At 45.8% G+C, this 9,596-nt stretch overlaps 2 protein-coding genes across 3 annotated transcripts; both read right to left on the bottom strand.

The window, feature by feature from the left end:
- Positions 1 to 767: 767 nt before the first annotated feature.
- Positions 768 to 3,271, bottom strand: LOC117859571 (protein FLUORESCENT IN BLUE LIGHT, chloroplastic). The gene is made up of 5 exons (XM_034742702.2): positions 3,097 to 3,271; positions 2,864 to 3,009; positions 2,093 to 2,249; positions 1,676 to 1,993; positions 768 to 1,159 (listed from the first exon to the last, which is right to left on the bottom strand). The coding sequence occupies exons 1-5, from the start codon at positions 3,197 to 3,199 to the stop codon at positions 954 to 956; spliced, it is 930 nt and encodes a 309-aa protein (XP_034598593.1). The 5' UTR covers positions 3,200 to 3,271; the 3' UTR covers positions 768 to 953.
- Positions 3,272 to 3,466: 195 nt separating this feature from the next.
- On the bottom strand, positions 3,467 to 9,374 carry LOC117859555 (uncharacterized). 2 transcript variants are annotated; one of them, XM_034742685.2, is made up of 4 exons: positions 9,056 to 9,374; positions 8,785 to 8,948; positions 7,731 to 7,896; positions 3,467 to 6,816 (listed from the first exon to the last, which is right to left on the bottom strand). In XM_034742685.2, exons 2-4 carry the CDS (start codon positions 8,896 to 8,898, stop codon positions 3,770 to 3,772), a joined length of 3,327 nt encoding a protein of 1,108 aa, XP_034598576.1. In that variant the 5' UTR covers positions 8,899 to 8,948; positions 9,056 to 9,374; the 3' UTR covers positions 3,467 to 3,769. The 2 variants fall into 2 exon arrangements, with proteins under 2 accessions (XP_034598576.1, XP_034598583.1); XM_034742692.2 differs by having other exon boundaries at positions 8,785 to 8,931.
- Between the last annotated feature and the right edge of the window lie 222 nt (positions 9,375 to 9,596).

Genomic DNA, 9,596 nt, shown 5'->3' with positions numbered 1-9,596 from the left:
ATGATGTGATCGATCGTGCGTGCGTTTTCGAACTAATTAGTCGTCGTCGCCGTGAATGATGGGAAAAAAAAAACAAAGCAATGAAAGGAGTATGCATGTGTGTGGTGACGCACGGGCTTGTTGGTCCGCCACGGTGGCGAGCACGGCGGCCGACGCCAGGAGCGCGAGAACGAGGAGAACCTTGGACGCCATGGTTGCTTGCTGCTGCTTAACTTTTGCCCGTGTAGAGACGGGCTCGGTGCTTACTTATACCGCGAGGCACGGCGCGGATCGATAAGCATGGGAGCTGGGAAGAGGACGAGCGGAGAGGAGACGAAGCGCGCGAGCGTACGTGCGCACGCGCGCCATTTTGTTCCCATACGGCAGGCGAGGAGACGCCCCCTCCCGTGCGGTGTCGTTCGGAGCGCGCCACCGGCCTGGCCAGCTCCGACTCCGAGTCGATCGAGTTCCCGCCTGCACCTGAACACGACACCGTTGGGGACGACGGACGCTGCGCTTCCGTGGGCGCGCTTGGACTCCATCTGCCGACACCCGCCCGCATCGCACTTGATCCAGATCGAAGTCTGGCCGACCCGACCCGTCGTCTTCCCGCGTCAGCGATGCTGCAAGGCTGTTCAGTGTATGCACATGCGCACGCACGGACGAACCCAGCTCACCGACAGTCTGACACTGGTCGCGTCGCGTCGACGACGGTTCTTTCTCCAGACGCACGCGCATGGCGCTCAACTACTCTCTAATCTCGCGATCTATCAGGGAAACATGAGCAATAATCCAATCCCTGAACACTTGTGCTGTAGCACCATATATACAGAGATTAATCAAACCTGTTCTCAGATCAATCCAAGCCCCTCCAGTGATGTGAAGCTCAACAGACCAACAAAATTCGCGCGCCTTGCGCCGAGCAAAACTCAACTCCCAATCAAAAAGGAATCCAACAAATTTCGGGCGGCTGCTTACTCGCCTGGCTGCAGCCGCGATATGTACTTGTCATACACCTTCGCCGCCCGCTCCAGGTCGCCCAGCTCCGCGTAGCAGTCGGCTATGGCGCCGTACGCCTCCGTGCAGCCGGAGTCCTCGCCCGTCTCCTTGGACAGCTCCAGGACCTTGCCGTACTGCCTCATCGCTTCTCTGTATTTCCCCTGCCTTTGCAGTGATGCACCTGACCAAAAGCCAAGTACCGAGTGAGGAAATTTTAAAGGACACAGAAACAGTCTATTGATGCTTTGTGTCTGCCTGTGCAAGCGACTGAAGCTTGAAACTAGAATTCTTCCTGGGGATGATAAAGAAGTTCGACAGGATATTTTGTCTATTGAAAAATTAAAGCATCACTATGTGAAAAATGCAGAGTAAAAAAAAATATTAGCATAATTCAGTCATGAAAATGCAACCTAGGTGAAACACACCAAACATTCAGTCATTTTCAGAAGTTCTAATATACAGCAGAACAGACTTGCTAATGCTGATGTCAAATTGAGGGCAGCAGAGCTGGTATTCCATCAGTCAACTACACATTGGTGATTATGTAGCCTAACTGACCATGGTCCATTTATATGGGTGCTGGGAAAGCATAAACAGAACTTTTTTTAAGATCAGCAAGGTAATATCACTTTATGTACTTTTCATCCACTTTGACAACAAAAACATAAATAACAGAGGTTATCAGGGAGAAAAGAACCTAGTCCCCGTGCAGCTTTCTTTTCCTCAAAACGATCTCCTATGCTCTCTGCAAGCTCCAGAGCTGTCCTGAACTCTACCACTGCCTTATCAAGATCTTGATTCCTCATGTAATTCTTCCCATTTCTCAGGTTTGAGACCAACTGCTGCTTCCTTGGGTCAACAACAACATCAGTTTCTGTTGTTCTCTTAACAGGCGCATAAGTAAGGCCAGGTGCAAATGATTCAATCTGTGCCTGCCTTCTAAGTGCTGTATTGATCTGGCGAAGTTGATTATTCAGCCGCTTCAATTCTTCCTTTCTTCGGCGTGCTAACAATCCTACATGTGAAAAATCGTAGAGCAAAAAAATATTAGCATGCTAAGAAACATGCCTCTTCATCAATTAAGCTAGTGAGCACATAGGTTCAAATGTCTTACCACCAACAGCAGCTCCAATTAGAGCCACAGCAATGAAAATTGGCATATTGGCAAAAGAATTAGGTGGTTGGCACGTCTCGGCTAACGCCTCAAGTGGTACAGCAAATAATGGGGTCGAAAGTAGAGCAGCTTTCAGAAGGTCAGTGCAAGCCATTTTCTGCAGGGGTAAATTTCAAGTAGAGATAAATTCAGTGTCAATATCTGCACTGCAAAACAACTCAATAGAGAACATAACAGCATACTAAAGCGAAGGTGGGAAGGAATATGCTCCACTGGTGAAATAAATGTAAATGCCACCTAAGTCTTTTTTATTAAAAAAAATGTACTACAGAAAATCATGTAGATTGTGCCCACCGTGCCCCTAGACTGCCAGATTGAAATTCCGCGTGAAGCCTCAGTTCCTCAAAGGTGTGCAGAAAAATTCTGCTCAGTTCGAATTGCTGCCAGACTGTGATTCACAAAACTAGTTATCGGAGGCCAGAAAAAGGATCGCACAGACTACCGAAGAACAATCGAAATTCAATGACTGGAATTGGAGCCTGTATCTAATCAAAGATTCTATATGTAACACAGCCACATCCACAGGGTTTTCAATTGCAATGTCAGCTTGTCAGTTGTCACCTCAAAGACGCAATGTAAACACTAAACAGTTGTGGCGTCAGACAGTCCACTGTACCCCGCAGCACACGAAATATAAACAGTTGTGTGGTTGGTTCAAGGTTCGATCAATTCGCCTCTCATTGCAGAAATCGAAAGGGTAAACATACGCACCTGATGATCGAGAAGGATTCCCCGGAGGGCGCGCGGCAGCCGCTGTGCCTCCCCATCCACGGCCTTGAGGTGCGCGAAATCGCCGCCGCCATGGGTCCGTGGCTGGGGCAGGGATTCGACGCGGAGTGGCGCCGCCTCCGCGCCTTCTACTCTCGCATCAACGAGGAACGCGAAGTTAATCGACGCAACAAAGGTGGAGAACAACCTGGGGCCTCGGGGGTTTAGCGGCTTACCAGAGAAGAAGCGGGCGCGGCCGGGGAGAAGGAAGCCACCCCGCAAGCGCGAGCGTGAAGGGAAGCCCACGTTGGCGGCGCGGTGGCCGACTGCCGCCTGCATCGCCGCCGTTGGCTCAGGCGGGGTGTGGCCGTGTGGGAGAGGGACGAGGTCGCGTCGGCTAACGGCGGTCCGCCTCACGTGCTACGCGCGTGAGGTAGGTGGGGAATGGATGGGACGGGCCGCACGAAGGTTTTGACTGGGCCTGTGGGCTGTAGCGCACGGTCTTGGTCAGCCCATGGAGATAACGCTTGGCTTAGCCCATAGGTAACTTGCATAGTATAGCTTTTTTTTGTGTGAGCTGGATTTTCTCATGACCGTTTGTACAGATTAAAACCAAACTGAAAAGCATATTGATTCAAAAACCACACAAAAGTACAATTTGTTACACGATTACATGGAGTTATTTTTTAATCCTAGCTGCATGATTGTATACACCAATTCGTGAATAGAATCGTCGCCCATCAAATTTTATTTATACATACACGGAAGGGCCTTGAAATTCTCTGCTCATAGCTCACGAGACATAAGCCTCTCAATATGGCAATATGCTTCTCAGTTATAGCTGGGACATCGTTCATAAAACCAAATCGACCAATTGACGAAGAACACAAGCAATCTGGGAGGGTAAGATTAGCCAAGTGAGGCCAACTTCTTCTCCAGTCGCTTTGCCGAGCGAAGGGCCTCCAGGGCCTCCGCCTGCTTCCCTTCCCGCTTCAAGTTGAGCGCCTTCAGTTTCTCAGCCTTGATCTCTTCTTCCAGCTGGCTCCTCTCACTCTGAGGCTTGCTGGTCGCAGCGGCCGCTTTCTTTGCTTCCAATTTCTTTGGAGGTTGTGCCATAGAAGACTGTGCGGGTTTCAGAGGTTGCGAACTCGAGGACTGCATGGATAAATCCATGTCGCTCCAACCAATGGATTTTAGAGCGGACATGATCTGAGGATCAAGAAGATTCTCCACGACCGCATCATTTGGTTCACCTCCAGAGCTTGAACCTTGGTTGTCTGACTCTTCCAGTTGGCTCTCTAGCTCCTTGGCCAGCTCGAATTCTGCATCTGCTTCTGCAGTCTTTCCTTCTCGCCGCAACTTGAGTGCGTTGCGCTTGTGAGCAAGGGATTCACGTTGGATTTTGAGACGGTCTCGGCTGGACATTGCTTTCTTAGGTTGCATCAACATGCTCGCTCGTGCAGGAGGCGCAGATGCCACAGCGTCAGTGTGGTTGCTGGAGCTAGCCAGTTGTTGGACCATGCTGCTCTGTTGCACAGCAGTTGTGGATTCATCACCAACATCCACACTTTCTTGTTGAGCACCCTCAAGGCGTTTTTCTAAGAGTTTTGCCAGTTTCAATTCTTCTCTAGCTTCTGCCATCTTCCCTTCTCTCTTAAAGGCAACTGCTTTTCTCTTATGAAGTAAGATCTCATCTTTAAGAGTATCATCTCCATGTGTTTTCTGAGGCTCTTTATGATCAAGTACTTCAGAAGGTGATTGTGACCCTTTTTCAGATCCTAAGGGATCAGTAAAAGCTGGTTGTGGCAAGGCTGAAGACGTTCCACCACTACTTTCTTTTGAGGCATGACCTTGTTTAGAAACGACTGTCTCGATTTGCGGTTTACTTGGAGAACCACCTAGAGTATCCACTGACTTAATAGGTTCAGATGCAAGCACTGGCAAGATATCATCCCCCTTCATTGCTTTTCTTACTGAAGATGTGGGTGCAGTTGCATCAACACTAGGGATATGCTGAACATCATATTTATTTTCTGTAATCTGATGCCCAGCGGTAGTAACACCTTGTTGACTAGCAGTCAAGTTACTTGATTCTTCAATCTCTGCCAATTGCTGCTCCAAGACCTTCGCCTTCTCGAGTTCCTCCTCAGCTTCAATGTTTTTCCCTTCCCGTCTGAGTGCAAGAGCCTTCCTTTTTATACCAAGTAGTTCCTTCTGAAGCTGACCCTTAGTTTTCGATGACTTCTGAGGAACTACATGTGAAGAAATTAATGGTTTGTCAGTTCTTTTCACAGAATCAGTATCAACATCTTCCCATCCCATATTTTTCAGCACGGATAGCAATGCTGGATCCTGCATGTCATTGTCTGTAACCTCAGGTTCAAATCCTTCATCAGCAAGATTGAGATTTGGGGGTTCAACCTTGTATGGAGGATTAGATGCAAAGCTCCTGGTTTCCTTGGCTACAGGTGGTTTGGAAGAATTCTCAAGCTCTTCAAGCTGCTTCTCAAGAACACTACCTTTCTTCAGCTCTTCCTCAGACTCATCCACCTTCCCTTCCCTCCTCAAAGTTAGTGCCTTCTTTTTCAGAGCCAACAGTTCTCTCTGAATTGCTAGCTTACTTTTTGGTGCTGATACAGGTCGGGCATTTGACCCAGCAAAAGTAATATCTTCTGCATTTGTAGTTTTCTGTCCTTCTGGAGAAGGAAACTTTGAGTATGGCCCTTCAGTTTCAAGATCCTTCTCAAGTAGCTTTGCCTTTTTAAGCAACGACATGGCTTCTGCAACATTACCAGACCTTCTGTTTGCGACAGCCTCTCTTTTCAGAGCAAGCACTTGCTCCTTTATTGCCACTTGATTTGAAGAAGAAACAGGTTCATGGTTTTCCAACTGTTTGTCATCGTCCTCACTCCAGCCAAATGATTGTAGGGCAGCAGCCATATCTGGGTCATTCATGTCATCATCCGTAACATCAAAGTGGCCATCAATGGCAAGATCATTAGAGGCACCCAGAATTTGTTCAAAATTTAAAGCAGGGAATTTTGTATCGTCCATCAATATGTCATCATGCTTATCATCATCCATGTTCCGAATAATTGCAGCCAAATCATCATCAGAGTCTTCTGCTTCACCCAGAATCTCCTGTTCCTCTAGTTGTTTTTCCAAAATCTTAGCCTTCTTCAACTCTTCCTTTGCCTCAGCAAGTCTACCCTCCCGCTTCAGCAGTAAGGCTTGCCTCTTCAGAGCATTAACCTGAGATTTATCGATACCACCAGATTTCTTGCCCTCCGATGATTTAGGGGCCACCTCTCTAAGAAGCTGCGACAGTTCTCCTTCCACACTCATAGGGGCTGTCTTTGTTTCATCACGAAGGTCTGCATCTGACCAGCCTAGTTCTCTGAGCTCCGAAGCAAGATCATTTTCTTTCTTAACCCTTTTACCAGCTGATGACCTTTTTGTTTCAGCCTCTTCAGAACTATCAGCTGTCGGGGCACTACCCACAGCAGCTACTACATTAGGAGTTTTTGTAGCCATTCTCCTGCTCTTTCTCAATTCTAATTCCAGCGCTGCAGCTTGCCTCTCAAGTTCTTTACCATGCTTGAAAGCCCGCAGTGCTTCCTCTGGTTTACCTTCTGATTTCAGAGTTTTGTACCTTTTCTTCTCTTCAACAGCTTGTTGGCGCAACTCCTCTGGGGTAAAAATAGATGCAGTGTTGTTGAGTTCATAATTGTGTGCTTCAGGAGAAAGGTTATCATCTCCATTTGCATCCACACTGAAATTAGTAGAAGTTCTTCTGGAACTGGAACTGGAACTGGAGGCACTGGCGCTGCTTGCGGTTCTCCCAGGAAATTCAGAATCCAGAGATTCCTTGCGAGAATACTTGGTCTGCACTCCATCGCCTCCAAGAATTTCACTTAGAATTTCATCCTCTGGTTTTGAAGCTTCTTTAGTTATAGCTGCGGAAACAGTGTAGAAAGGATTTTCTTTAAGTTAAAATTATTTCTCAAAGAATTATGAGTAATCATAGATGTCACCTACAGTTGGAAGCCAAAAATGTAATGTCCAGCATGGTAAGACTGACAAGTTTTCTGGGGTTTGATTGTGCACCATTTATCATAGCTCAGTCTCATGCACGCATAACCCACTAGTGTATGCATAATTCCACTATAATAGCTACCATGGATATCCTATTTGGACAAATTTGCATGAGCAACATAATGAAAGGCAAAATTATGCATATGCTACTGAACTATGAAAAGGTACAACTTTATACATATGTAGATCCACAAAGAATTGTATGTATCAAAGACCAAAACTATTTGACCCCAACTGGTTACGTCATTAGGCACTTGTAGTTGCAGCTAACAAAAGATAAACCACACGATAAAATAATTTCCCTAAGAATCTAAGATAGAACTATTAAAACTGTATAATTCTTCACTAGTGAGAATCTAGTGTGAATAAGCTTCTGTGTTTCTGACAGTATGGATATATTTCCCATAAAGCATAATCCACTGTGCAAAATCAATTTTATAAATAGTACAGATCTGCAGTTCAAACTTTGTCCACCAGCGCCCAAATGGTCATGTGCTCTAAATTATGATGATAGTCAAATATAGGTACAAATTGCATCTTCAATGGATTCAATGATGATAGTAAGACAATAATTAAGGAGGCCTTCATTGCTACAGATTTATTACAATTTTCCATATATACATTATTTTGATATATTTCACAGAGTATAAATTATAAACCAAATCATAGTTCTCATTATTTTGATATATTTCACAGACTATCAAGCATAAAACCAAATTGTAGTTCCTCACAGAAACACATAACTGATAGAAAGGATAGGCAAAAAAAAACAAACCTCTTGCTCTGTTTTTGTGTCCATATCTCAACTCATAGCGTGCTGCTTCCTCAAGCTTTTTGCAAGGATCACAGATTCTAACAGGTGAGTCACCCTGTCCACGTAAAACCATCCTCTGCTGGGTGCAGCTGCTGCAGAACAAGCCCCCACATCTTTGGCAATGGTGCTACATATCAAATACACAAAAGTTAACACAACTCCTGCTGAGACCATAAGTTTACAATAAACTCCACCTTGTAATTGAATGGTAAATTCAGAAGCACCACGAAAGTGCTGAATGCAAGCATTTAATTTATTGAAGCAAACAAGTGAGTTATTTTTAGGCACTAGATTAACGCTTCATAACTTCGTGATACAACGTATTTACATTTACAAGCAGTAAATGACTAAAGGAAAAGAAAGAGATAACATGAACCACACACAATGATTATAGTTTAGCATCTAATATATTACCACCAGTGCACTTACTTTTACCTATTTAGCACTAGACTCTCACTCCAGATTCAGACCAAAACAATATATATCAGCATGGATAACAAAATTGCATTTAAGCAACATATCTTGATTCCATATAAACGGGGCCATCAAGCAAATATAAGTTGAGCTCCATTAAAATTGTGATTTGTCCATGACCAGCAGTAATCAGTTCAAGGCCACCATGGCCAAGCCACCAAGGGATGAGTCATGAGCGTCTGAGAAAAGTCTAAAGAGGCAAGTTCATGATACAACTAGGGTGACAAGGTCGTGCATGATAAGACCGAGAACATCAAGGCCATTATCTGCCAGCAGATGGTTTCATTGATCAACAAATTTATTTAATGGATTTGCTTTGTAGTTCTAGATTTAGTGATTCTGCTGCTAGAGGAGCAAATAATCTAAACCAAATAGCATAAGCGAACCAAAACATTATTAAATCCCCACGAAACAAATCATTACACCAAATCATGATGCTCTTTTATTAACAAAACTGATCAGGAGGTTATGGCATATCTTCTCATTCTCTTATCAGAAAACATCGCTGCAAGGGGAAAGAGGAAAAAGAACAAGATATTACCTTCCTAGTGAACAAGGAGAACTGGACAGAACAACCCTGGCAGTGGGATGCATCCACCACCCAGCTGGCGCCTCGCATTGACGGCTTCGGCGGCAACCCGATCTTCTCCAACATGGCTGCTAGTGCGAATAATAAACCCTCTTCTCCCTGCAACCACGAAGAACCTTGCAGCAGGGGCGGACCCAGTTCAGATCCAAATATAAATAGCATACATCAGGGTTTGGGGGTTCGATTTCGCACCGCAGGAAGGGAAGGGAATAGGTGGGCGTACCTGTCGGATGTTCGTCACCGGCGCCCGACGAAGGCCAGATGGGCCGGCCGACAAAAGACCTGGCAGTGGCTGATCGCCTTGTCGTCGCCGCGAAATAAGGCCGAGAGGGTGGAGCGGAGAAAGTAAAAGGAAAGGGAAAATTGGCCGCTGGGAAACGAAAGCCGGAGTCCAGGCGCGGGGAGGAGGGGGCTCAGCGGCGAGGCGCACGCGGGCGAGGGAAGGGCGGCTCGGCCGGTCGGGGTTGGAGAAGACGGACTGGGCGGTGGCGGTCCAGCAACGAATTCAGCCGTAAAAGAAGGGTAGTTTCGTGATTCGAGTACCTTTCTATTAAGCGGGTGTTTGATACAAAAGGGGTGTTTGGGAACACCAGGTTAAAGTTTAACACCTATCACATCGGATGTTTGGATGCTAATTAGGAGTATTAAACATAGGCTAATTACAAAACTAATTGCACAGATGGAGTATAATCCGCGAGACGAATCTATTAAGCCTAATTAGTCCATGATTTGACAATGTGGTGCTACCGTAACCATTTGCTAAT

The sequence above is a fragment of the Setaria viridis genome, chromosome 1 (genome assembly GCF_005286985.2).
Source record: "Setaria viridis chromosome 1, Setaria_viridis_v4.0, whole genome shotgun sequence".
NCBI lineage: Eukaryota > Viridiplantae > Streptophyta > Magnoliopsida > Poales > Poaceae > Setaria > Setaria viridis.
The sequence above is the reverse complement of the archived record's forward strand: the minus strand, read 5'-3'. Positions and strand labels throughout refer to the sequence as shown.

Coding starts and splice junctions, on each gene's coding strand:
- LOC117859555 (XM_034742685.2), bottom strand. CDS start 8,898: ATGTTGGAGAAGATCGGGTTGCCGCCGAAGCCGTCAATGCGAGGCGCC. Junction 7,897..8,784: donor TCTCCTTGTTCACTAGGAAG/GTAATATCTTGT, acceptor TTTGATATGTAG/CACCATTGCCAAAGATGTGG. Junction 6,817..7,730: donor ACACAAAAACAGAGCAAGAG/GTTTGTTTTTTT, acceptor CTGTTTCCGCAG/CTATAACTAAAGAAGCTTCA.
- LOC117859571 (XM_034742702.2), bottom strand. CDS start 3,199: ATGCAGGCGGCAGTCGGCCACCGCGCCGCCAACGTGGGCTTCCCTTCA. Junction 3,010..3,096: donor CCGCGCCCGCTTCTTCTCTG/GTAAGCCGCTAA, acceptor ATGCGAGAGTAG/AAGGCGCGGAGGCGGCGCCA. Junction 1,160..1,675: donor GAAAGCTGCACGGGGACTAG/GTTCTTTTCTCC, acceptor GCTTTTGGTCAG/GTGCATCACTGCAAAGGCAG.